The 27,166-nt window shown below is 38.5% G+C and overlaps 3 protein-coding genes across 3 annotated transcripts; 1 reads left to right on the forward strand and 2 right to left on the reverse strand.

The window, feature by feature from the left end:
• Nucleotides 1-171: 171 nt before the first annotated feature.
• On the reverse strand, nucleotides 172-9,201 carry tmem106a (transmembrane protein 106A). The gene is made up of 8 exons (XM_033984862.2): nucleotides 9,056-9,201; nucleotides 7,135-7,293; nucleotides 6,001-6,064; nucleotides 4,863-5,016; nucleotides 3,700-3,840; nucleotides 2,224-2,267; nucleotides 2,094-2,144; nucleotides 172-1,405 (listed from the first exon to the last, which is right to left on the reverse strand). The coding sequence occupies exons 2-8, from the start codon at nucleotides 7,289-7,291 to the stop codon at nucleotides 1,285-1,287; spliced, it is 732 nt and encodes a 243-aa protein (XP_033840753.1). The 5' UTR covers nucleotides 7,292-7,293; nucleotides 9,056-9,201; the 3' UTR covers nucleotides 172-1,284.
• Nucleotides 9,202-10,374: 1,173 nt separating this feature from the next.
• On the reverse strand, nucleotides 10,375-23,809 carry nbr1a (NBR1 autophagy cargo receptor a). The gene is made up of 22 exons (XM_055229395.1): nucleotides 23,599-23,809; nucleotides 23,214-23,276; nucleotides 22,939-22,957; nucleotides 22,720-22,742; nucleotides 22,466-22,645; nucleotides 22,312-22,389; nucleotides 21,988-22,214; nucleotides 21,791-21,910; nucleotides 21,330-21,629; nucleotides 20,839-20,998; nucleotides 20,255-20,507; nucleotides 20,062-20,183; nucleotides 19,910-19,985; nucleotides 19,698-19,820; nucleotides 19,440-19,619; nucleotides 18,442-18,582; nucleotides 18,227-18,363; nucleotides 17,105-17,553; nucleotides 16,081-16,163; nucleotides 15,795-15,882; nucleotides 15,100-15,202; nucleotides 10,375-13,563 (listed from the first exon to the last, which is right to left on the reverse strand). Exons 1-22 carry the CDS (start codon nucleotides 23,698-23,700, stop codon nucleotides 13,375-13,377), a joined length of 3,216 nt encoding a protein of 1,071 aa, XP_055085370.1. The 5' UTR covers nucleotides 23,701-23,809; the 3' UTR covers nucleotides 10,375-13,374.
• Nucleotides 23,810-23,856: 47 nt separating this feature from the next.
• psme3 (proteasome activator subunit 3) lies at nucleotides 23,857-26,366 on the forward strand. Its single transcript, XM_033984861.2, has 10 exons — nucleotides 23,857-24,020; nucleotides 24,469-24,501; nucleotides 24,590-24,652; nucleotides 24,727-24,831; nucleotides 24,921-24,969; nucleotides 25,124-25,242; nucleotides 25,349-25,485; nucleotides 25,596-25,650; nucleotides 25,857-25,943; nucleotides 26,014-26,366. Exons 1-10 carry the CDS (start codon nucleotides 23,979-23,981, stop codon nucleotides 26,092-26,094), a joined length of 771 nt encoding a protein of 256 aa, XP_033840752.1. The 5' UTR covers nucleotides 23,857-23,978; the 3' UTR covers nucleotides 26,095-26,366.
• Nucleotides 26,367-27,166: the final 800 nt, after the last annotated feature.

The raw sequence follows: 27,166 nt of genomic DNA on the forward strand, positions 1-27,166 counted from the left end.
ATAAAAAACCTACATGTCAACAAATCATTTTATAAATATGTTTTACCTTCGGTGTGCTTAGACTATAAAATACATCGTTGTAGCTAATTTAAAGGAAAGTCAAAGTGTTATGTCAGGGTTAATATCAAGTGTTGAGGACAGGGTTTCCCACTGTGGTCTGTCCCTTTAATAAAAACAGCACGCTGCCCTACAGGTCATGCGCGGTACTGCAGGACAGCAGAAACATGACACGTGTTAATCTCTGTAATAAATGTATTCCCTGTAAGTATACACTAACTTAGTCTTAAAAGCTAATGGTATTCATAACACATCACATATATAACAGGCCGTAACACCGAAGTTTAGTCATAGCTTTTGATTGAAAAAATTGCCCTCAAGTACCAACCAAATGAGCAATTATATGTGTTAGTACCCCAAAGTGTTACAATTTAAATTCATAATAGTGTTTAAAATTTGAATTGACTTAAATAGACAAAATAGAAAAGAAAGCGTTAAAAGATTTTTTTTTTAAATCGCTCATTTATCTTTTTGAGGGACAAGGTTTAGTGTAGACACTGTCTCCACCTACTGGTCATTCACGCTCATATTCACAGTCATGGCTGTTGAGGAGCAAATGTAAAATAATATTTTTTTTAAAAAGCAATGTATAACAAATAATTACATTTATTGCAAAAGTGCTTCATTTTGACATAAAGTGCATGTAAACACAAAGATAACGTAAACGGAAGTAGATCTACAAAACACAAATGAACACTGGCAAATTTACAAGAAAGATGTTGAAGGGCCCATATTACACTATTTTCTGATCTATGTTTTAATGTTGTTCCCTCATCAAAAACATACCTGTAGTTTTTCTTTCATTCACACCTGTTTAACACACAAACCCTGTAGAATTCTTAAAGAAAACAGAAAACTACCTTTTTGAGACATGTAAGAATAATAATAAAGAATTACTCAAATGTGTGAATGAAACAAAACACAACTCCAGGTAGGTTTTTGAGGAGCTAACATGGTTTAAAGAGTCAATTTTGAGTAATATAGGACCTTTAAGCAAACATACCAGACTTATTTTTATATTTCAGTTTTTATCTACCATAAGAATAATGCCCAGTAGAGCTAAAAAAAAAAACAAGCAAAAAAAGAAAGCAAACAAATCCTTCAATGTAAATAATACATGAGTGGGTTGTATTCACATTATAATCGCCATTTGAGTGTGCTAATTATCTCAATGTAGTGATAGCAAACAGATTTTTTATTTTTTTATATTTATAATTTGTTTTAACTTTATTTGTTGTTTGCGCTGATGGGGCGAGGGACTGTGGAGTTGGTGCCACAGTCGACGTATTCATAGGTCTCTAGTGAGAGTTGTTCCATGTGTGAGAGATATGAGATGTTCAGGGTCATTCTGGAGGAGAAAAAAAACATCTTCAAAGTCAAATCAAAGGGACATAAATGATCAAAGGTATCGCTGCACAAAAAATCTATAACTGCTCTTGCAAAAACAATATTAGTGGGATATTTTTATATTAATTACACCATTTGTCACCCCATACATACCATTTACTAGCTCTAAATACTTGGAATACATAAAAACCCAGAAAACCTCTAGACAAAAGTATTCACGACTTTAAAAAGGTACAGGGTGTAACTTTTCTGGCTGAATTTCCACTACCAGCTTGTCTCCATGGACATGTTCTACTCTTTGACTGTAGTGTTACACAGTGGCATTAACATAGCCATCACCAAGGAGACAAGCAGGTGATGCCACTAAGTCAGTAACCAAGTCAGATCAGTGGAGAGGAGAATCCGCTCATAGTAAAATGTATGCCATGATAGATAATGATGGAGGTTTAATGCCATACTGTGGAAAATTCCAGGCAAAGCAATAACATCTACATGAAGACAAGCAGGTGGCGCCCCCTCACCATAAAAGTTACATAGTGCACCGTTAAAAATGTACTTGGTAACTACTAGAACAATCATCAGCAGCAGCTCTACTCAAACTACACTCTCATTTCAGCACAACACAAATACTTCCTGTGGTTTTGAGATAAAGCGCTCCGTTTGTGTTTGATTGACAGAGCTGGACTTACTGCAGAGCCACAAATATGGTGTGAATCCTGAAGCTGGTTTTGCAGTAGGTGCTAAAAGATACAAAACAATGTGTTGACATGAGACTGGTGCTGGTGTCATCGGTTTTGATTTGACCAAGAATTCACTTACTTTAGGCCCGGATCTTTGATGCTCAGGTTGGTTAAGATTTTGAACTGTGGGGTTAGACACAAAAATGACTTTGTTGTAAGTAAATTGAGAGTATAGACCTACATCTCTTTGCTTGATATTGAGTTAGTTTAATGTGAGGGAGAACCATTTATTTACACTGTAGACTCTTAACCTGTTTCTTCTACTTGATTACCTTTATTTTATCAGTATATTTGATAAGTTAATTATGAAAATAGGCTTATTTGAATCCATAAATAGTTTCACTGGGGCCATTTTGATTTATTTTTACTGCTACTGTTCATGTACTTTTATACTGCGACACTTGTGGGACTTAATATGAATGAGATTAAAAGCTTGAAGTATTTCACTTTGTGTCCTGAGTATTTTTACTTTATACTCTTTGCCCTTTTCAACTAAAACAAATACAAATATATTTTCATAGTACTTTCATTGTACTGTATAACATTATGCATAACTGGAACTTTAATAGGGTTGTCAAAAAAGATATACCAAGATATTAACTAATTGATACTTTGCAGTGACATCATGCTGGGGGTGTTGTACATTGTTGTATGCGTAGTGCTTGTGATCATTATAAGCGTTCACAGTTCTGTTTAGGTGTTTGCTTTTCAACAAAAAAGGTGCGAGTGACCAACTGAAAAACAACTGGCTGATGCTACCTCGTTTGTGACTCTAATGTTATTTGAGAAACACCTGTTAACAGCTACGATGTTACGATGACACATTTTGAAGTACGATATTTTGCTGAAAAAAATACAGACGATAAACGATAATATTGAAACTAATTTATGCCACTGACATAATAACTCAGTAACTAAGTAGAATTATCCCCTAAAATTTATTGAAAATGTATAATATGGGTAAAAATCATGAACTGCAATAAATAAATAGAATGAGACACTTAAGTAGTTAATTTGTGTCTATAATGAGTCATAGCAGTTATGTATTCACCCCCCTACAGCTCAAATCTCATCGTAGCACAAAAAACAAAAAAGGCTCCCACTAGTACAAAGAAAAAAGTACCATCTAACATATATTTAACTCTATATAGTAATTACCCTGATAGGCCTATTAACAGCCCCCCACTTTGTAGTTCCAACTAAGCTGCTTCTACCTGGTCAGATTGTGTTAAAAATCAAGCTCAGATTAATGTCTAAAAAAGCCTCAGACAGAGCAGTGCTTACAGTTAGCATCACACCCCCAGGGAATGTTATTGACATCAGCTGCAAAGTTTCAATAATAGTGTCAAAACTAGATAGTCACTACTCATTTCAGCAAATATCAATACGCAAGATATCACATAAAGAGGACAAAACTGGACTTTTACTGAATAGTTTTAGAATTATATAATAAAAATCTATTATTACCTTTGAACAGAAAAATTGCTCTTTTGCCTTTTAATTAGTATCAAAACTCAAGTGACATTTTTGTACAGAAACACTATTTAATACTCACTGATTTCTGTGACTGTGAGTTGATGATGGTGGAGTTTTTTAAAGTGGTATTACCCACTATGGTGTCGAGGATGAGGCCTTTGAGGTGGAGCTGTTCAAGGTGAACTGGCACAAAGTTTGCATTGGAGATGTTAAAGACGTTCTGTGAAAAAAAAAAAAGAGAAAAAGGTTATCAAGGTGTTAAAGAGAAGTACATTTAAAATTGACAGACTTTGAACTTTACTGCAGTGACAAGGTTGCAGTCATGTGAATGGAGGCATTTTATTGGTGCATGACCCAGTTTTGCCGTGTAACTGATGGTAGAAAACTGATATACTGAAAATCATATAAGTTTGTATATATTCTCTTTGAATATAAGCAAGGATTAAATATGATAAATTATAACGTATGTTTATGTTAGATTCCATTTCACAGATCAACCAGATGAAAATACACTTCTAAAACTCAACTCTATACATAACTTAATCAAAACCGGTAATTACACCTACGGTACTTTTTGCTTTCTATAAAAATGATCCTCAGTTTCTTTAATCAATTAATAGGTCAATTAAGTTAAGTGTCTTGCCTAAGGACACAACGGCAGTATTCATCTGCGGGAGTTGGAATCACACCGCCAACCTGTGGGTCAATGGAACTGAGTGCTCAACCAATGATGTTCACACTGAGAGCGGGATTTGAACTGCCAACCTTCAGATCAGTAGCAAATACTCGAAACTGCGCTACTGTCGCCAATATATTTATTTATTTCATCTATACATCATAATAATCCTATGCATTTTATAATAATAACACATTCACTTGGTGCAACCCATTCACTCATTTTGCCAGAACGCACAATAGATTTCCTGACTGGCGCACATGTAAAGATGCACTATGTAACTTTTCTGGTGGGCTTGTTTATTTTCATCGGAACAGGTCTGTGGAGAGGCAACCCCACTTGTGCTGTTTTTAAGTAATAAAACCCTTGTAATTGAATAAATGCAAAACAGATATATTAAGTAACACACTGTAATATATTCCAGGAAAAGCAATAGCATCAACATGAGCACATCCCCCACCAGAAAAGTTACATAGTGCACCTTTAAACGTTAAAATGATCAATAATTGTGACCCTAAAATTGTAATTTCAATATTAATGCATTTGACTGGCTCATCTTTACTTACTGTGATTTCCATTTCGACTGTTTTGTTGGTGAAGAACACAGTGGCGGACAGCAGAGACACAGGGGTCAAAGTGACGCTCCGAGGGAACAGGAAGAAGAGAACCAGACAGGAAATTAACAAGCAAAGAGCCGTGGATATACAGACATACAGCTTTCTGCAACAACAAACAACAACGAGACTTTATTAGTTTAATAACACATTAGAACACAAGACGATAAAGGCACAATATGGGCTGGTTTGCTTCTCCACAGTCTCAAAACAACTGTACAAAATATTACAATGATATATTTATCTTTACATAGCCTGCATGCATCATTACAGTATTTCCCCAAAATAAATTACATCAAATTATCTGCAATCCATCAGAAATGTGCAACGCTAACATGTTATTGTAAATGTTGTGGTTAAGGTTAAAGTGTAGCACAAAAAAGGAGTAGAATAAAAATACCATTAGTATATATAATAGTAATATCATAGTTAGTTAGTTAGTTACTTTATTGTCCCCGAGGGGAAATTTGTCTTCACAGTCAAAAACACACAGAGAAAAACGCCATACATACATACATACAATGCCACACAAACACATCACATATATTGGACAAACACAAAGGCAGGTAATTGACATTGTAAAAGTGCATAATGATAATTAGAGTTCCGTAGTCTATAAATTGTTCAAGTTAATAATGGCTGTGGGTATGAGACTATTTTTGAAGCGTGCTTCAAAAATTCTATTATTTTTATCAAATCTTTTCGCAGCTTTTTCACATCCTAATTTAGCATACTTTCAAAACAACATTTTTAGATATTATTGTAGACAATATTGCCCATCTCTAATCACAAACATATTAGTAATGCATGCTACTATAGTCTTAAAGGTACCATCCGGCTGACCCTGCCCTGTTGTATTCTCACATATCACCACTAGATGTCATCTATGTTACTCCTGTCTGATACTGCGCCTGCTTTAGTCTGACAGAAGAAGACAGAGAGCACAGATGTCCCTGAACAAAGGCCAGGGGAGGGGGGAGCAGCTTTCACATCTTCCATCTACTGGTAAAATACAAATCTAATAAACGTACAGATGGTAGCTTTAAAACACAGTCATGTCACGAAAATGTGTTGTGAAAATGTTTCTTACGTGCGACTTGGTTTCAAGCGTTTATCATTGCACGGTATTACTGCAACAAGCTGGTCATCCAGACCTGGGAGAGATGAAAGGAGGAAATAAGGAGTCGATCCACACGCATATACTGTGACACAAATGCAGAACTAAGAAAATGAAATGAAACCTTGAGAAAAAAGTACAGACTGGGAAAACTGTGCAACAGAGGAGGGTGAAAAGTCAAATAAACCTTCCATGATGAAGCAAAAACAGCACCTGTCACATGAGAGCGTCCTATTTAAAGTCGTGGTTTTTGAGAGGTGAGATCCCGGGTTGGTGGTTTACTTCACATATTTAGGCCTGTGTTGTTTAAGTATATTCTTGGTAAAAGGGTAAATATTATACTAATGGACTAGGCTTTAACTGTGCTTCAGAGCTGTTCCATCACTAAAAACCTGCCAGGAGTCTTCACAGTACTGTATTAATCTTTACTAGGAACTATGGGAGTGTGATAAGCAGATGATATTTGTACAATCGCTCAGATATGTCTAAATGTCTGTAAATGTCTTTGTTGAGGTTGATGTACTGAACACAACATGAAAAGTGTGCAAAAAAGGCAGAAATATTAAACTGTTTTTTTAGATGCATTATGTAATTTTCTAGTTGGCATCTGGCACCATGAGATGTTTCTGTTTTGCTTGGAAGGTTCCTCACTATGGCATTAAATGTTTCCATCTTGCATTTAATGAATTACAGATGTACTTACTTCCAAGAAATACACCTATCCAAAAGGTTGTTTATAAAATAAGCCTTTTTAATTTAAATCATTTACAGGTGTATTTATTGCCAAGAAAGATGCCTTGAAAAAATGCATTTTTTCTGTAAGTGGGGGTCAGAGATCTGATCTGAAACTTGGCCTTAGCGGCGTCACCTGCTGCTGTTTCCATGGAGATAGATATGTTTAATGTCATACTGTGGAACAGTCCAGGCACAGCAATAACATTGTTATGCAAACAAACAGGTGACAGACCTTTTGGATAGTTGTTATTACTATAGATAGACTGTACAGTTTAAATTTAAATTTGGTAAATTTGCAGTTCAGATATAATACATTTTTTGATATATCTCCCCTCTGTACTGTTTAAATATCTTAACAATAACCTGTCCCACCTCTAGGTATGCGGCCTGTGCCTCTGCAGGTTGGACACGTGGTGTCTCCAGCATACTGTTCGTCCAAGGTGCCGTACGATGGAGGATGATGCATCAGCCCTTTCACCTTATTCATAGTGCGCCTCAGAGGGGAGTTCTCCAAAGCTGAAGTCACCATTTCTGAAGGCAAGGCAAAGCATAAATCAAAACATAAATAATCAAAAATATTATCATAAAGTTAATATTAAAAGAGAAGAGTGCAGAATAAAAACCTTTCAGTCGTATGCACAGCTAAACAGAACTGTTCTGAGCCTGGATTTAAACATTGTCAAAGTAGAGGCCTGTCTCACATCTTCATGAAGACTGTTCCAGGTTTTAGCTGCAGAAAACTGAAACACTGATTCTCCATGTTTAGTCCTGACTCTGGGACCAGCAGGAGGACGTTCCCTGAAGTCCTCAGAGTGTGAGATGGTTCATATGGCACTAACATGTCAGAGATGTAGTTTGGTGCTGGTCCATGGAGAGACTTGTTCACACAGAGCTGCTTTAAAGTCTATTCTCTGAGCCACAGGAGCCACAGACCTGAGCACAGGACACATGTGTGAAGTACTTTCTAGTTCTACTCAGGACCCAAGCAGCAGTGTTCTGGATGTACTGCAGGCCTGCTCACTGGCCTGCTCGTTTAGAGAGGCCGTTACAATAGTCTAACCTATTGGAGACAAATCCATGGATAAGTCTCTCCAAGTCTGGTTTTGACAGTTTACCTGGTGGTAAACTGATGGTAAAAAGCAGCAGATGTTATTGATTTGATGTGGCTGAAGATGTTTATAATTAACTTTTCACATTTCTCCTGACCGTATCACTCACACATTCTTGTGTGGGAGTTTAAGTTGGGATAAAGTCAATACAGTTTATAGTTCTATCCACAATATGTAACTTCTTAGCCAAAAAAAAACAGACACAAAATTAAAACATGTTTTTTGAATGTGTGTGCTGTGTTTATAGCACTAAATGACATGTGTCTGACTCTCCACAAACCTGACTCGGGGCCTCCTCTTGCTTTTCTTCCATGGCTCTAATCTTTCATAGTATGGCATAAACTCATCCATTTCCGTGGAGTATGTTCTTAAGTATGGTTTTAACTTTCTATTTGAACAGAATGATGCACTCGACCTCCAGAAAGTTCTATATAGGCCTATACCTTCAGAAGAGCACTATGTTGTGTTTTATACTACTCCCAGGAGGGGGTTACAGAGTGAGGGGTACACATTAAGAAATTTAAAGCAAAGTCAAACAAGGTGAGAGAGGGGGTCGCACATTTCTGAGATGAGGAGCCACAGATAAGAACCTCAGTGTGATATTTGACCACTGCTGCAGGGGAAACACAACATTTTGCACCTTTGTAAGAAAGTAAGCATTGTATTACATTTGTATATTGTTCATAATAAGTTTAATGCAATACTGTGGAAAATTTTAGACAGAGCAATAGCATCTCCTGATTTTCTGATTACATTCTTTTCTCTGCACAGATCTGACTTGTAACTCGTCTCCATAACAACATACCCTACATAAGTGTCATGCAATACTGTGGAAAATTTTAGGCAAAGCAATCGCATCTCCATGGACACAAACCAATAGCGTGTCCTCAACCACAAAAGGTACATAGTGCAGCTTTGTTTGAGCAGAAGACAAACTAACGCCTATGCGCACTGAAACATTTACAGTGGGCTTCAAAGAGGTAACTAAGATAAACTAATTTAACAGTTTACTACAAGAATAAAACACTTCTTTCAGTGTAGGCTGTTTCAGTAAGTTTCGTTTCCTTGAGTTAGGATGAAAATAGATCTAGAGACATGTATTTTGGAGAGGATCTTTCCCACAACTTTTAACGCGCTGTTAAAATAGTTTAGTCATCCCGTGAAGGCAAATCAAATCTACTCACCTTACACTTTTACCCCTCCAAGATGTGCCACGTTTAGTCCTGTAGCCTAATATGTGCGTCTTTTAGGCAAATAAAGTCACGTCGCAGAGAAACAGCGCATGTTTTAGCCAATATTCTGTGCGCACTTCCTCCTTCTGCAGCCCGACAGGAGGCGACAGTCACGTGCTGCTCACCGCACTTTGGACAGAGGTGTGGAAACAGCACAAACGCATCACAAACATGCTATACTGCATGAAAACAGAGCAAAAGCATCATGAGTTTTAGAATAATGAAAAACTGAACAAAACAAATAATAATAACTAAACAAAAATATCTTCTTTGAATGGTAAAAAATGTTTTCTATCACAGAAAGCTGAATAACTTGGACTAGTGAGTCTTCTGCGTGTTTGTTTGCAGGTAAAAGTAAGATTTCTATGGATAAAGCCAAGTTTAATACCAAACTGCATCACCATGGAGACAAACAGGTCTCAATGTTACATAATGCACCTTTTTACTGCACTGCTGACTCTGAAATTCAACTTCCCCAGTGGCATCCACATGTATAACATTCAGTTACTATTGTCTAGTTGATTAAACACCACTGATACTAACTGGAAAGCACCATTTTAAGTTAATGGTGTGACGTAACTATGTGTTGGTACATTCTCCATGGAGATCAGTACATTTTATATCATACTGTGCTTGTGAAATATTATAGTCAGAGGAACAGCACAGCAGAATGTGACCTTCCTCTAGGCTAAATAAACATGCGCTGTGACTGAGAGCAAGCTTGCCTCTCCCAAGATCTGATATGTAACTCGTCCTGGTGGCGTCAGCTGCCTGTGGTCATGGAGGCGGATGTTTGATGCTAGTCTGTGGAGCATCTTGGGCTGGATGCAAGAAAGTGCCAGAACTTCCACTTGAAAAACTACATAATCACATGGTCAGATTGGCAAAAGTACGTTTGGCTTTAGTGGAGAATTTGTTATGAGAAATTCAGATTAAACTATTCACTTAACAAATGCATGTTTTTTTAGATGGTGCCAGTTCATGGGTTTCAGGACTTTTGCCCATTCAGAACATATAATATTTTGTTTTGATATGGCAACAGTGCTACTTTTCATCGTTCTGAAACCCATGGCCTGACAAGTTAGCCTGAGAGCATTGAACCCATAACCACAAGAACATCTTACGTAAGAGTTGTTCAAGACACAACAATGAGAAATGTAGTTCAGAGCAAGTTCATAAAATGCGGTGTAGCCAGTCTTCTAACCTCTGTACTGTTTCTAGGCACATTTACATAAGGAGTGCACACAGAGAAGTGGATACAGACTTAAGTAACTGATGTGCAAAGAGTTTATTGGCCATTTCTTAAACAGCAAAATGGTTTTCATGTTTACATCTGTAGAAGGCGACACGCGTACAATGTATCTACTATTCAGAAATATTTTTCAGAGAAGATATTTAAACGTGAAGAACGAAAAATAAAATATGAAAAAGAGTCCATCACTATGAATTAAACCACACAAACATAAAAGGAAAGTAACTTATACAAATGGTCGTTGAACGCAGTAAACTGTTAAAGGCATTACGAGAAAAAGTAATTAGGCGTAGTTTCACCTGTAAATTTTTTGATTTATCTGCAACATACTACTAAACTATTTAAAATTACACCTGCTCCTGATTAAGGGTGCACAATCATCTGAAATGTTCCACAATATGGCATTAAACTTATCTTGCTTTCCATCTTATCTTTATTCAATATTTTTTATTGCTCAAAAAGTACCATTCTTACTGCAAGTGGGGTCGCCTCTTCACGGATCTGACCTGTAACTTGGTCAGCTGTGTCAGGACACGCTTCTCTGCTTGTATAGATATATTTAATGCCATACTGTGAAACATTCCAGTTACATGCATCCATGGAGAAACACAGGATATAACCTCCACCCAAAAAGTTACACAAGGCAAAAAAAAAAAGATTTAACTTAACTTGATTTAAACATAAAAACTTGATAAATTTCTTTGCACCCATAAATACTAGATTTTGTCCTCACCTTCTCCTTTAATAAAACCATCCAAAATGTCTTAAGTTTATCTTTGAAGTTACAGACAGATCTAAAACATGGTGAAACTGGCCTTTGGTTCCTTATGTTTGAGGAATGTGATGATAATATTTTAAGATCCGCGTTCACTTGATTTGTATTGGAAAGATATGACATAGCAGAAAAGAGTGTAGCCCCAAATGACACAAAGCATAACATTGATCCACTATGATGTCGCTAAAATTCACAAGAACACGTCTATAGCCTCTACCTGTCATGGCTCGTGCAGAAAGCGGTAGAAAACCTATAATGTGTCTTAACAGTGATTCATTTGAACTGTTTCTGAATACATTCCACATGTCAACATCATAATATTAACAGTACTCTTGATACAGGAAAAAAGATTGCATTGTTTAGGCAGAATTTCACTACAATGTTTAAGAATTATCTTAAAAGGTGCACTGCGGAACTTTTCTAGTGGACGGTCCGCCAGCTGCTTGTTTCCACGGAGATGTTATTGCTTTTCTTGGAATGTTTGACAGTACAGCATTCAAAATATTCATCTTCCATTTCTTCCATTACAGGTGTTTTTATTGCTCATAAACCTTACTGCGCGTGTGGCCCTCCTCTCCGCAGATCTGACCTATCAACGGGTTTTAGAATGATGAAAAATTAGGGCCAATGCCATAGCAATAAACAATTTTAAACAAAAATATCTTCTTCATCACAGGAAGCTGAATAACTTGGACCAGTGGAGTTTTCTGCGCGTTTGTTTGTAGGTTAAGGTAAGTTTTTTATAGATAAAGTCAAGTTTAATGCCATACTGCGAAACATTCCAGGCAAAACGATAACATCTCCATGGAGACAAACAGGTGGTGGACTCTCTACCAGAAATGATACGTACTGCACCTTTTTTACTGCACTGCTGACTCTGAAATTAAACTTGCCCCAGTAGCATCCACATGTATAACTTTGTATAACATTCAGTAATTATCATCTTAATTAACTAGCTATGCTCCTGAAAATGACAGCGTTTTACCAGACCAAGAAGCAGCTACAAGCCATACAAACACTATGAAGAAGCTTATACACAGTTCAGTTTCTCTCCACCACACCATTGTATATATAAAGCTCTTTATCCAAGTAAACCAGGAATATGGCAAAAGCTAAATCCACCATGTTAACTCATCTTTAGTGCTTCTTTAGGGATATAATAATTCTTAACTTTTTCAAAACTAATCTATTATTTGTTATATCTGTGCCATATTTATATTCCTTCATTTTTAAAACTAAGCCAGCCTAAAACAACAGAACACACACCAATCAGGCAGAATATTATAACCACGTTTTCTTTCTCTTCTTTTGATAATGTCATGATCTAAAATGGAGGGCAGGGAGAAATATTTCTGTGGGCAATGGTTGCGCTTTTCCACTTTCAAGGCACTCAAAGGAACCTCTCACCCATTCACACACACATTTATACACCAGTGTACGCAAACAATGGGGGCGAGGTGGGTTAACTGTCTTGCCCAAAAACACAACAACAGTATTCATGTGTGGAAGCTGGAATCGCACCAAAAAGTGGATCTGATCGCTTTACCAATGATGTTTATGTTGAGAGCGGGAATCGAACCGCCAACGGTCAGATCCGTGGACACGCTCTACCAACTGAGCTACTGTCCAAAGTTTGATTGAATAATACTCTTACATTTTGAAGCCAGAGTGAAGCCATAATTTTTATCTGATTTTGACACTGTGCTAGTTTTATTTGTGAATAGACCCAGTAATTATGGATATTGGCCATAAACCAGATCAAAACATCTGCAATAGACAAGTTAAAGGTGGCACAGAGTTCGTATCTGCCCTCCACTTCAGTATTTAACGATATCGGTTAAATACTGTCATAACATTATATCAGAAGCATGGAAGACTCTACCCACATCCATCACCAAACAATAATACACCGTTATTTGTCCCTTTGACCCCCTTAATACATTTTAACTGTGTTCTACAAAAAATAAACCAGAAATATATAATCCAGCATTATTCTGGCTCTTGATTTGAATGAAAAAATGTTAACTTGTCACCTATCCCACTATCTAACAGCTTGATTTCCAAGGTTTAAGTCCCAGGTTTAACGTCCCTTATCTGTGGTTATAATGTTATGCCTGACTGGTGTTAAAACAAAACCCAAGCCTCAAAATAGGCAGAATAATTTCTAAATATTCCTTTCCACAATTTTTTCAAAAGATACAATTTTATATTTTCTTTTTAGATTTTAAAACCCAAGCTTGTCTCTTATTGGTGGGTGTCTCCTGCTTCGTTTTGGCTTTCTTCGGCCATTTGAACCAGTTCGTTGACCGTATGTAGCAGACTGTATCCGTGCTTCCTCAACAAGCGCTGGTTTAAACGGTGGTCTCTAAATCCCATTTCCAGCAGCATGGCCATCATCGAGGGGTCCTGTCTCATGGCGGGGTCGATGCCGCGCTAAAAATGAAATTAAAATTTAAATATAAAGAGGATGTGTGGTACAAAGGTGAGATGAATGATTAGGTGCGAACTGGTTTGACGTAAAAAGCTAAACATATTTTTATCAACAGTGACAGTGGGTGATAGAGCAGTGAGTCAGAGTTTAAAATGCGTCAGTTCCCATATTAGATATAATTAATAGCCAAATGTCTAGCAGTGACTTCAACTATTACACAGAGGTGGGGGATATTGACCAAAAACAATCATAATAATTTTTTTTTTTTTTCCCCCACAGTCACATAGTCATATTATGCCAATGAGAAATGTTCGGCATGTTCCGGTAAATGTCTTAGCTCAAGTCCTGAATTGACTAAAAAAAGACCTACAGAAATATCACTGGTTTATTTTGCAGCCATTTTCAAATGTTTTTAATCGACTATGAACTTGAGGTTAAGATACACTTTATCCTCTGCATTTGACACACATAGCTTAGTGTGTCATGCTTTAGTTCTGTGTTGTACCCGTATGCTGTTTGACCTGTGTGACCTGTATGGTGTTTGACCCATGTGGTGTTTTACCTGTATGGTGTTTGACCCATGTGGTGTTTTACCTGTATGGTGTTTGACCCATGTGGTGTTTTACCTGTATGGTGTTTGACCCATGTGGTGTTTGACCCATGTGGTGTTTGACCTGTATGGTGTTTGACCCATGTGGTGTTTTACCTGTATGGTGTTTGACCCATGTGGTGTTTGACCCATGTGGTGTTTGACCTGTATGGTGTTTGACCCATGTGGTGTTTGACCTGTATGGTGTTTGACCCATGTGGTGTTTGACCCATGTGGTGTTTGACCCATGTGGTGTTTTACCTGTATGGTGTTTGACCCATGTGGTGTTTTACCTGTATGGTGTTTGACCCATGTGGTGTTTGACCCATGTGGTGTTTGACCTGTATGGTGTTTGACCCATGTGGTGTTTGACCCATGTGGTGTTTGACCCATGTGGTGTTTGACCCATGTGGTGTTTGACCCATGTGGTGTTTGACCTGTATGGTGTTTGACCCATGTGGTGTTTGACCCATGTGGTGTTTTACCTGTATGGTGTTTGACCCATGTGGTGTTTGACCCATGTGGTGTTTGACCCATGTGGTGTTTTACCTGTATGGTGTTTTACCTGTATGGTGTTTGACCCATGTGGTGTTTGACCTGTATGGTGTTTGACCCATGTGGTGTTTGACCCATGTGGTATTTGACCCATGTGGTGTTTGACCCATGTGGTGTTTGACCTGTATGGTGTTTGACCCATGTGGTGTTTGACCCATGTGGTGTTTGACCCATGTGGTGTTTTACCTGTATGGTGTTTGACCCATGTGGTGTTTGACCCATGTGGTGTTTGACCCATGTGGTGTTTGACCCGTATGGTGTTTGACCCATGTGGTGTTTGACCCATGTGGTGTTTGACCCATGTGGTGTTTGACCCGTATGGTGTTTGACCCATGTGGTGTTTGACCCATGTGGTGTTTGACCCATGCGGTGTTTGACCCATGTGTTGTTTTACCTGTATGGTGCAGTTTGGTCCAGTGAACAGAGCTTTATAAGCAGAAGCTGCCACAGATAGAGCACCCTTTACCAGGCCCTCTGTGATGCCACCTTGACCCCTACTGTAAAAACAAAAAAGACATTGATAAATATGATTATTTTCCCATACATCAGAATACACAAATCACACATAACATTTAATTCATCAATATATAGAATTTAGATCCCCAATTATGATTAGTCATAGTGAAGAGGCTCTAGTGTCACAACAGCCACAGCGCTGCAACTAACCACATTATACTTCCATCCATCCTTCCTTCCGCTTATCTGGATTAGTCATTACATTTTTTTTTTAAATAATCACTGAATCATTTAATTCATACGTATCATTTGAACTATAGAAACACTAAAAAAAGATTGCTTATCACAAAACAGCAACAACAAACTTAGTTATAGAGGGTTTTTTTTATGAAAATGACTCTTTGCTACAGTTCTTCCTCAATCTGGTGAAAAGACTCAATAATAGAATAATTGTGGGATTAGTCAACTTAATTTGAAAAAATAATTGCCGACTATTTGACTTCTTAATTAATTAGTTGAAGCTCTACATAACATGTGAAAACCAAACTACCAACCAAATCACAAACCACACGACAAAAAGCACTTGTCATCCTATCAGGCAAATGGACGATGCAAATATCTCCTTTGCTGTACCTTGGCTGCAGTGCATTGCTGGGTCTGGGGTTGTACGTCTCAAAGGCACTGGAAGCGGAGCCAGCTGATCTCGACAAACCAGATGAAACTAAAGATTCCAAAACAAGAATAACTCTTTATCAAAATAGTTCACAATGTTTTACCAAGTTTTGTCAAGACACTAAAAACAATATAGTCTTTTGAAGTTTTAATCAAATTACATAATCAAACAGTTTAGTTTGGACACGAAAAATAATGACAAAAAAACAAAACAAAAGGCTACGCGATGCTTATTTAAATGATTTACCATTGAGGTGAACTCTTGGTTGAGGTTCATATGGCTCACACGCTGGTGGACTGGGGTCCTCAGCTAAATACAGTGCCTCTGACCTAAAAACACACACATTTAACACAATATAAGAGCAGATTTGATGACAATTAATGTGGAGTGAATAAATAAACACTCAGAAGAATTACCAAAAGATATAAAAGTGTAAAAGAACTTAAAAGTTGAAAAATGCCGGGATTCGGCACATGAATGAGCCTTTGACTCAGGTCGTTTCGGTTCATGGCTTTCACTACATTTGAATATTATTTGACAGAATTATACCAGATGCCCTCAATGTATTTAAAAGTATCCTTGAATGGGAGTGTTGCGTTTAGTACTGGCAGGTCTCATTAGTCTTTCTATCCAAAACTCTTATTATTCAACACAGAGACTTGAGTCTAGCTTCTTATCTGTGGATAAAACCATCAGAAGTGCATAGTCTCAGTACATTCAATGTCAGATCACACAAAGGTGTAACAAACAGGATTCACTTTTGCCAAATCAATACATGAAATATTAAATGCTATTGCTATTAAGGAAAGAAAGGAAATCATTTGTTTGCATTGTGTAATTCAAATACAGAAGTTATGTTCACAAATATGACAAAGTGAGCTCCACATCTTCCACCTTTCTAAAACCAATAACTTCCTGTTAAAAATATAATGATTTATTGTGATATAATTTAAAAACAGCTGCACAGCATTTTAAACCATGACCTAGAATCAGTTGGATTTTATTTTTTTCAAAGAATTGCAAGTAGGTACAGGGTTATGGGTGGAGGGTTATGGGTGGAGATAGGTGGTAGTTTAAAACAGGAATTTTCTAAGCAGTCAAGCCTTGAATGCACAGCAATACAGGATTACTCAAACATGAATCAGAACACATACTACAAACTCATACATACACATCAAAGTGTGCAATATGCCTACTTTAGTTTCATTTGTCTACTACATTTTGAAATTTAAATTAGAGTAACCAATGTGCAGCTGAATGAGGAGCTGACCTTGGCGAGTACAGGGTGGGCGGGGGGAGCACGGGGTCCACGCGTGCCGGAGGCGGGACCACTTCAGGCGTGAGAGTGACCGCATCCAGGGTTTGGGAGGCGCACAGCATCTGGTTTACGGTGCTTTGGACGGGGGGGCAGGACAAGGGGGACACTTCAGCTTCTGTCCCGCTGTCCTCTGGCTCCACCCTCTCTGTCAGTGACGCCGCCCTGCTCAGTTTGGAGGCGGGCTCTTCTTTATCCTTGTCCTGTTCGAAGTCCAGATTGGCTGCGGTCTCGCTAGCTGCAGTGTCATTGGCTGCAGTGTCATTGGGGGTTGTAGTTGTGTCAGGCTGGGACAGAGCAGAGCTGTACATGGACTGTCCCAGAGGGCGACTGGTGTCAAAGCAGTCGGGGAGAACGATGATGTAGTCCTCACAGGAGGAGACTGAGGAGGTCTGGCTGCTGACCTGTGAAAGAGGAACTTTGTCAATAAAGCTATTACCAAAGCAAATAAACTATGGATAAGATAGCGTGACTTTCTAGTTCCAGCTTTAGCAACGGAACTATAAAATAATCTCACTATAAGATCACTACTCACAACTCACTACTGATAAAACAAGACAACTATGACATCAAAACTGGGACTAAACCTAGAACTATATCTGGACTGCAACAGAACCAAACAAAGTATATATTAGGACCAAAGTGGGGTCAAAACCAAACCATGACAAGTGTGAAAATATATATATATATATAAAGTTACAATACTACAGTTATATAAAAACGAATCAACACCAACTTTACCTGGTGATTAAGAAAGCGCTATAGAGTGTGTAGACAGTCCCAGCATAAACATTGACAGAGAACCTGGTACTGGTAGTCTTAATGAATATATGAACTATATTATTAGGTTTATAGTTCAAGAAATATATAAGGGCAGCATTAGGTTTCAATAATATATAGGCCAATCAGGTATGAAATGTCTACTAAAAGGTTCTGATATACAGACGGTGATTTGGATATTGTACACCTTTAAAAATTATTTATTTATTAATTCTCACAGAGACACAAACATTCAAGATGACTTACTATATAAACATCTGTGGTACTTTTTGTTGAAATAATGTCAAAGTAGCTTACCTCGTCCCAGTCTTCAGCCCTATTTGCCTGTTCCTCCTTCTCATCTTCATTCGCTTCAGTGCCATTCAAAACAACAGCTTCATCGTCTTTGTCATCGCGCAACGTAGTGTTTTCTTTTTCTGGTTCCAACAGGAGAGCTGCATACAAGTCCCACCAAAAGGCACTAACATAACACAATAAAACAGGCTTATGATTTGTTTTTTTTTTAAATATACCTGTAGTAGTGTCCTCATCTTGCGTGACAGATATATTTGGGAGTGGAGCTAGACTTTCAACTCTTGCAGGGTTCATTTCTTTAGTTGTCATTTCAACATCTGTATTTCTGTCAAGGCAAATGCTAGGACCTCGGGAAACCACTGAAATGAACGCATCAACATTAGACGATTAGAAAAGTATCTGGAGCTTTATGGAATGGGCAAGTTATTTGGTACCACTTTATAATAACTACCTTAATTAGCCTTAATACTGCACGAATAATAGTATATGAAGAATGATTCATGCTTAGTAACTACTTAAAGAAGACTTATTGTGCTTGTGTCTGCTCTGTAGTTATAATCTGTGACACCCCTGAATCATTATGTTATAATTTGCACATTTTAAACCTAAAACATCGATCTAAACATTGATCTAAAACAACTTATTAAAAGAGTCCAGTCCGCTGATTTCCACGTTAAAAACCTGCAGCACCCAATGGGAGCTAACTTCGCTGTAAATGTGATTACAACAAAAAGTCATGGAGCTGTCACCCTCTCCTATGGATAGCCGCAAATCATACTAACGAGAAACAGATTTTTTTTCATTTGTCCCAAAATTACTTTGCAACACTGCTAAATTCTATGTGTCTCATCAATTAAGAAAATAAAATTGAAGAACAAAGTACGTACAGAGCAGTGGGCGTATGCCAGTCGTGGCAAAAACAGGGATTGATCAGTAATATGGCGTCTTGAAAATAAATGATTAAACACTGCTCAATCATGCACGAATCACTCAAAAAAACAACAGTGACAGGGTAAATGAGAAGGTGACAAAGCTATAACATGATTAAAGGCTCTGAAAAGTCCATTTTGCATAATAGGTCTGGTTTAATCTAGGAGTTAGGGTTAAAAATTAGTAACTGCTTAATTAATATCCTAGGTTATGTCTTCTTTCATGCTTCTTTAAGGCTAATTAATATGAAGTTATTATAAAGAGATAGCCAATAGTTTTGCATTACATTGTGGTTTGTGGCTGCTGTGCAGAATCCTGCGCATTGGTCTATGGTCGGGTGGTTCGTCCAATGTGAGTGAACGAATAATAGTTTCACACAAAAACTGAGCGCCGCTGATTTCCTCTTCTCTCTCCTCTTCCTGTGTCACAGACTCCAGCATCTCTCTATGAGGCTTTGGCTTTGCCCCTTAGGAAAGAATGTAGAGGTAAAATATTTATAACAATCATCAAAGTTTAGGTGCCTAGGATTCATCATTAATCTTACCAAAAAGCTTTCTGACTCCTGTAATCTCGATATCCTCTTTAGTTTCTGATTTTATTTGTGAAGTTGTGGCCTTTTCCAGCACAGGTACATCATGTGGCAAAGGGGAGATGCAAGGAGTCAAGTCTGAAGGAGCAGAAATAACAGGATTAAACTGTATCTTCTTCAGTGCAATTTATAGAACATGTAAATGTATGTAATATTTGTTAGCTTACCAACAGGAGTATTGTTGGGCACTTTTTCCAACTCTTGAACTATATTTATATCAAGCAACTCAAATGAGAGTAAATCCTAAAAACACAATAAACACATTAGGACTAAACTGGCAAAACTTTGACTGCTGTTTTAAAGCAGTGTGGCAGTGCACCTGGGCAGTGAGCAGGTCCACTGAAGGGAAGTACAAGTCGTCATGGCTGATGTCCATAGCCAGGACTGGACCAGTGTCTTTTGGCCTTACATCCTTCTCCTTTTCCACACACTTAAAGTCATCTTTCTGAGGTGAAACATCACATATTAATTCTGTCATAATAATCACACAAACAATTAGGGGTAATGTAAACTTGCCAGTGTTTTCTTTTGAAGAGCAGGGTCACTGCGACTGTTGCCGGGGTCGACCACGATGCTGCACCAGACGCGTGGGCCGAACTGGCAGCCGCAGTGGGCGAGCCGCCAGTGGGACGTGTAGGTGCCCTCCATCACAGGAGCCACAAACGCCACACTGACCACACCCACTTGTCCGGGCAGCAGTAAGGGCACTGGCACCTCCCTCTTCTCCTCTGACGCCAGGCCAAGGTTGCCCCACATGAACACTAGCTGTGTGCACCCACACATACACAAAACACAAAATAGGAATACACATGCGAAAAGGAACCAAGACAGGAGCATGCAACTAAAAAGAAAGAGCCAAAGGTTTAAGGGATGAAAGCTCAGACACAAAGAGAAGACAATCAAACTTAATGTCAGACATCCAAATAATAAAAAGACGTTACTTTAAGGGAAAGTAAAAAACTCACACAGGGTAGGAGGGGTAAAGGGTCTTAGCTCAGTATTAGCTGCACTTGTTAAAAGTAGGGAATGAGTTGAGGGGCGCAGAGTGAAGCAGGGCACAGAGAGAGTGGGTCTGTCCTCTCGGCGGTGGAGGTACCTTAGTCTCTGAGGTCCAGCCGATTGTGCCCGAGTTCTTCATCTTCCAGTATTTGATGAACTTGGTACCAGGCTCCAGACGGGTGCCGTCAGGCAGATTTTCATCCAGAAACAAGGCAGCCATTGTGGGCACCAAGGACGTGTGCGAGACCCCAGGACCCCTAGTTTCAAGTGTACAGAGCATTGTTGAAAATAGCCCTGGTTTCTTTAAATACCCATCTCTTTTGTTCTCTATGAATCAAAAAAGCAGGACCCCAGATTTTTTGCAGCTCAAAAGCATTTTTCTTAGAAAATCTATGAAGCAGCAGCAGCAGTTTTCACATTGAGGTAGTTCCAACATTTCCACCACCCCAGATCAGCCAGCGAAACACTCATACAGACTAGATTACAAAGATGGCATATTTTTGATTTTCTTGGGAAAAAAAGATTTTGCATCCATGCTGGGTTTAGGTACCCAGCATTGAAGGACGCCCCTTCCAAGTTGGCGCTTACTCTGGACTGGAGGTCTGGGGGTCTGAGCCCAGGGCAGAGATGGGGCCTTGGGCGGGGCCTGGACCTGAGGCTGTCTCCGTGGCGACGCTGGGGGGCGCGGCAGGAGCCTGGGTGGAGGCGGATGCCACGTTTGTCAGGTTGGCTCGGGCTGAGGTAGAGGGCCCACTCCACTGCAGTCCTCTCTTCTCCAGGCGCAGCTTCTTCTTGATCTCCTTCACTTCAGCTCTGAGCTGCCTCCTTTCTGCTTTGAGGCGCTGTCGCTCGGCCTTGCGCACTGTCCTGTCTCCTCGCCTTGGGAACCTGGTTTGAAATGTTATCAGGAAGACCTATTTGTTCACTATGGACAGATATTTGACCCAGAAAAAAGACATTAACACAATCAATAAATATAGAAGTATCAAATCTACCAATAGCAAAAAGGAATATTGGTTGACAGAATGATTATTTCCATTAGTCTCTACCTTAATTCTCCAGACGGCCCATGCTCAGGGATTGAAAGAGGTGTCTTCGTTCTTATGAGGTTGTGGCTGGGGTCATGGCTATGTCTGCACATCTCACACAGGATGCAGGATGGACATACACTGGAGATGAGGTCATTAACAGAGCGTTAAACACTACAGATTAGTGACAAGGACAATGTTATGATGAAAGTACTTACCTGCATTTGTACGCCCCGTCGGAGGTGAGTTTGTTGCAGCTGCTGCAGTTTGGGGTGTAACCCAGGGACTCATTTGAGGTGGATGGGCCTGTGCTGGGGCCTGGAGGAGCACCACCACTCGCACCGTTGACCTCAAGGCCTCTGTCTGAAGACTTGTGGGTGCAGCACTGACCAGAGAAATCACTACACATTCTCTCCACCACTTCCTTAACCACTTCATCTTTAAACTGTAAAACAAAAATCAAATGAATCATTTGAAAACCATTACTTATTATATCATTTGAAAAACAATACTTTTTATATGTTTGTTGACATGAAACTTGCCTTCTCCATATAAGATCTAAACCATACAGGAGGGGGCTCATCTTCTGGTTTGTTTGCCTTGCTGTCTTTCACTGCAGCCTGAAACAAAGTAAAAACGATTCCCAGTTCAATACCCACTAAAATTACACTAAAACTAAAGTAAAAGACTGCTTACAGCCTCTTTCTCTGGTGTGACTTGAGTGCCTTTGTCCACAGTCTTGACCCTGGAAGGATATGGAGGAGCAGGTCGGAGGTCCCCTTTAAGTTCCTTCACCTCCGTCTTCAATGGTCCACATGCCTGTCCCTTCATCTTGTACACGTTCATGTGCAACTGGTTCCCCTGCTTCTCTGCACTCTGCATGACACAAGCTACAATGAGACGGTGTAGCTCAAAAAGGTAAAAGTGAAAGTGACATTAAAGTGATTTACCTTAATAGCTTCTTCATATTCATCTATAAATAAACAGTATAATGTGAACAAACAAGTGATCATCAATCTCTTCTAAAGTTACATGTTACAGTGGCATATACAAAAGTATTGTTTATCGAATATTGCAGAAGTATGGAAAATATATACATCTTTGTATAATTTCACTTTATTATTTTATCTACAACATCACCTGACATGTTTAAAGCTAAAGTTTCTTACCTTGGGTATTTATACAGATCTGAAAAGGAGACAAAATGCAAATATATTGGTAAATGAAATTCAAATGAACTCCTACCCTGATAGCAATGTTATTACTGACTGTAGTAGAAATAATATCATTTCAAATGTGTCTGTTTTCATAAATAAGGAATGTATTGGTGGTTACTATTTGCTATAGCCTTTGTGAAATTATATGAATCACTCATTAAACAAAATCTGACAAAGTCCTTGTGTAAACATAAATTGTACTTCTGAAAGCAATACATTATTCTTACCTCTTCGTTGTCCTCATCAAAATATTTCACTTGAAAATGGTTGATCCCAAATGACGCCTTAATCTGAAATGAAATAATATCATTAGATTTCGCCTTTGTATAACAATGTTTTGAAATAGTGGCACCCAAATTCCTATCTACAGACGTATTCGCTGATCTCTCCGATAGAGCTTACGTATGGGTGAAATGTTGCAAAATGGCTACACTGGATTTGTTAGCCCGTTTATCGAAGACCTTTTGTTACCTTTAAAGACTGATCTGAATACCCACTTTGAAACGATATCGAGGGGTGTTCAGATCGTCTTTTGTTTACGAGTCTAGGCCGTGTCTGGGCCTGCTTTTCGCCAAACTGCGCCAGCGTTTAGCCAACACGCTTTTAGCTTACCCAGGTTTCCACCGATTCCCACTCCAATTTATCCAGATCTTGAGCCAAAAAACGCTTTACATTCCCCCTGAAATTGACTTTAATAGTAACAGGGAGCCCCATCTCAAGCTTTATGGGAATTTTACAGCTATCATTGGTGGTGACACTGGTATCTTTGATCCCTTTTGCCCTCGACCGTCTTTTCTTGTTTACATCGTCAGCTGCGTCAGAAAAAAAATACACTGACGTTTCGCACATGCGCAGTCAAACCATTAGTGCGTCGCATTTTTATTGCGTCATCTTTAAGCTCGCGAGTGTGGCTGCAGACAACCGATAAGCCACACGTTTTCGAGTTTAATTAAAGTTTTTAGGAACTATCCATTATTATTTCACCCCGTACGATGTCTTCACTTCTTAAGGTGGACAATGAACTCAAAACTAAGGTAATGGTATACAAAATGGAAGCACCTTTTAGGCTACTTAACGCGATGTTGGCATTTGTGTGCTAATGGTTTGGCTGGTTTTAGCGTGATCTAGGCTAATAGATAACAGTAGCTAACCGGCTCCTTTCCCGCCTGTCACATTACACCTGTCAAATGTCTTTTTATTTGCTTCCACGGACCAAATGAAGACTGGATCTGAAGATTGTGTTCACCACTTCGTTAACATGCAAACGCCAGGCACCAAAATGGCAGACCACATGTGTGAAAACATAGGCCCTGAGTTACCTGTAGCCGTCATACTAGCTTCAAAACAACATACCCGGCGTGGGCCATTTATTATGTCTTAAAAACTAAATTATTATGGCTAAGGCTTAATCTTTTCAAAGCGTACGAACAATTGTGATTCTGCATTTGTTCTGTTTTTCTGACACGTGTTTAATATTTTCAGGTTGATTCTTTCAGAGAACGTATCACAGCAGAGGTAAGTACTGTCATTTCACATATTTTTACACAGTTTTAGCCAGAAGTACACACAGAGGCTAGACACACGTATCATTATTCTGTTACAGGCAGAGGATCTAGTGGCAAATTTTTTCCCCAAGAAATTACTTGAGCTTGATCACTTTTTAAAGGTATGGTATTTTCCTCTTCAACAGTTGTGGTATAGTTGTTCTGTCCACACCAGCATTTCACCATTATGTTTTAGGACCCCATCATCAACATTACAGAACTGAAGGAGATTCATGCAGAAATAAACATCACAGTGCCAGATCCAATATTGTTGCCAAACCTTCATGACGGTCTCGAGGCGGTAAAGTTTGACCTTTTTTTAAACTTATGCTTTCAATTGTGATGGGGGGAAAAACACACATCTTTTTCTTTTTTTTTTTTTCCTTACAGCAAAATGCAAAAAAGCGGAAGCTGGATGATGGAGGAGGGGATGACATGAGTAAGTGCAGCCATACATGATTACCTCAACCTGATGGGGCACATAAGTGAAGGCCTTGCCATGCACATAATTAGATCACTGTACTCTTTCATTTTTGAGTGGTTTGTTACAGGAACAGTTATTTACCTCTGAAATTGTTCTGTTGATCTTTCAGTGACTGGCACCAAGGTCTTTGTTATGCCTGGTGGCATGATGAAGAGCAACTCTAACCTTGTTGATCTTATAGAGAAAGTCAAGCCTGAAATCAGGACACTCATTGAGAAATGTAACACCGTAAGTTATTATACATTTAGTATGTACATACAATGTTTGTATTTATCACTTGAATTTGAAGTATAGAATGTTTGTGAACAAAATATTTTTTCCTCTTCTCATTCAGGTCAAAATGTGGGTTCAGCTTCTCATTCCAAGGATAGAAGACGGCAACAACTTTGGAGTATCAATTCAGGAGGAGACAGTAGCTGAGCTCCGAACAGTTGAAGGGGAAGCAGCATCCTACCTCGACCAAATATCAAGGTGACTGATATGTTTTCTGTACATATAAAATGTTATCTGATTATATGCTAGTCAATTGAAATTTATGGTGATATTTTATTTAATAAAATGTTTTTATTTTAATTTTTCAGATATTACATCACAAGGGCAAAGCTTGTTTCCAAAATAGCAAAATATCCTCATGTTGTGAGTATAGATTACAATCACATAGAAAGCATCAGTTGTGTGTTTGCATGTGGCAGTATAACGATGTGGTTGTTGCTTCAGTAAATTTATACAACAGCACCATCTAGTGTTTTTTTTAGGCATTTGCTCTTAAGAGAAGACAAATGTGAAATCTATAATTACACTTGACAGTAAAAAGAAACGTGCATATATACATTTGTTTTTAGGAGGACTACCGGCGCACAGTTACTGAAATTGATGAGAAGGAATACATCAGTCTGAAGATTATAGTATCAGAGCTCAGAAACCAATATGTAAGTTTTTGTTTTCAAATATTCTCTACGTACAGCACTGCCGATTTTATTTTTCTTTTTTTCTTTTTAGGTAACGTTGCACGACATGATTCTGAAAAACATTGAAAAGATCAAGAGGCCTCGGAGCAGTAACACGGATGCGTTGTACTAATGTTGATCCAGCCGTTCCCAACCTCCTACATTTCCCATCATGCCTCTACAACTGTCGTCAGTTACCTCTGTTCTTGGCCTGGATCCCCAGTACAATCAGCACTTACAATACTGTCAAAAATGGACACATAACTCATTCATGTTTTGTTTTAAATGTAAAATATGTTTCTTTTAAGCCCTTTAAAGACGTAATTGTCCTCTCATTAAACAGAGGTTAGGTCATAGACGCAAGTGCGATGTATTTTTTAATTTTAATTAAACATTTCTCCTCAATTTTTGTGAGTTGGTCTTTACTTATTGAGGAGGAAACTAAGCTCTAAAATAGAGCAACAAAGATTCAAATTGGTATTGGTTAGCTGATACACATGTTATTGGGCTATGTGTGATGTGTAGTTAGGTAAATATACACCATTGGCATTACACAAGTAAGACCGGTACATGTAAACCCATACAGTTCTGAAAGCCTCATCAGTGACACATTCTTTGGCAAAATGGAATTATTTGAACATTTGCGTTTCTTACATCTGAATGTCAGATATTGGGTTGGCACTTTATTACCATTTTATTTATTTTTGGAAATGCCAGAATAATTTTTTGAGCAAAGTAACAGATGTCTTCTAAAGTCTGTGTAATCCCTAGTATGATCCATAATAAAAGAAAAAAAATCCCTTCAGATAGAAGGCAGTGAAGCAGCTTGGATGATCAGCGATATGTCTTCACTCCAAAATGCTTTTGTCTAGTTGACAGAATAGAATTTTTCTTTTAGAATGTTTTCTAAACCCTTGCTCAGTAGTTGTATTTTCAGAATTTGCTCCTAATTGTTTGCGTAACTACTTTTTACTTCAACTTCAATATTATTTTAAAGTAACTGCACTCCTAACACCTTTTTAGCCACACTGCACCTCTTTGTGCAAGTCAAATTGTGTTAAATACTGATTTGACCATTTATTACATCTTGCTCTATAAAATACCTCAATGATTCAGTCCAGTGCACTATTGATTAGTGTGCTTCAAAAGGACACATGTGTAGCTCAGAAGGCAACCTCACCTTTGATCCACTCAGAGGCAGGGGT

Source organism: Periophthalmus magnuspinnatus, chromosome 19 (genome assembly GCF_009829125.3).
Source record: "Periophthalmus magnuspinnatus isolate fPerMag1 chromosome 19, fPerMag1.2.pri, whole genome shotgun sequence".
Taxonomy (NCBI): Eukaryota; Metazoa; Chordata; class Actinopteri; order Gobiiformes; family Gobiidae; genus Periophthalmus; species Periophthalmus magnuspinnatus.

Coding starts and splice junctions, on each gene's coding strand:
- nbr1a (XM_055229395.1), bottom strand. CDS start 23,700: ATGGGGCTCCCTGTTACTATTAAAGTCAATTTCAGGGGGAATGTAAAG. Junction 20,184..20,254: donor TCAAAAGAAAACACTGGCAA/GTTTACATTACC, acceptor CACCTCAGAAAG/ATGACTTTAAGTGTGTGGAA. Junction 18,583..19,439: donor CAGCAGCCACAAACCACAAT/GTAATGCAAAAC, acceptor CGTTCATTTCAG/TGGTTTCCCGAGGTCCTAGC.
- psme3 (XM_033984861.2), top strand. CDS start 23,979: ATGTCTTCACTTCTTAAGGTGGACAATGAACTCAAAACTAAG. Junction 25,486..25,595: donor TACCTCGACCAAATATCAAG/GTGACTGATATG, acceptor TTAATTTTTCAG/ATATTACATCACAAGGGCAA. Junction 25,651..25,856: donor TAGCAAAATATCCTCATGTT/GTGAGTATAGAT, acceptor ATTTGTTTTTAG/GAGGACTACCGGCGCACAGT.
- tmem106a (XM_033984862.2), bottom strand. CDS start 7,291: ATGGTGACTTCAGCTTTGGAGAACTCCCCTCTGAGGCGCACTATGAAT. Junction 6,065..7,134: donor CACAGGCCGCATACCTAGAG/GTGGGACAGGTT, acceptor CATCTCTCCCAG/GTCTGGATGACCAGCTTGTT. Junction 3,841..4,862: donor CAGTCGAAATGGAAATCACA/GTAAGTAAAGAT, acceptor TTTTTTTCACAG/AACGTCTTTAACATCTCCAA.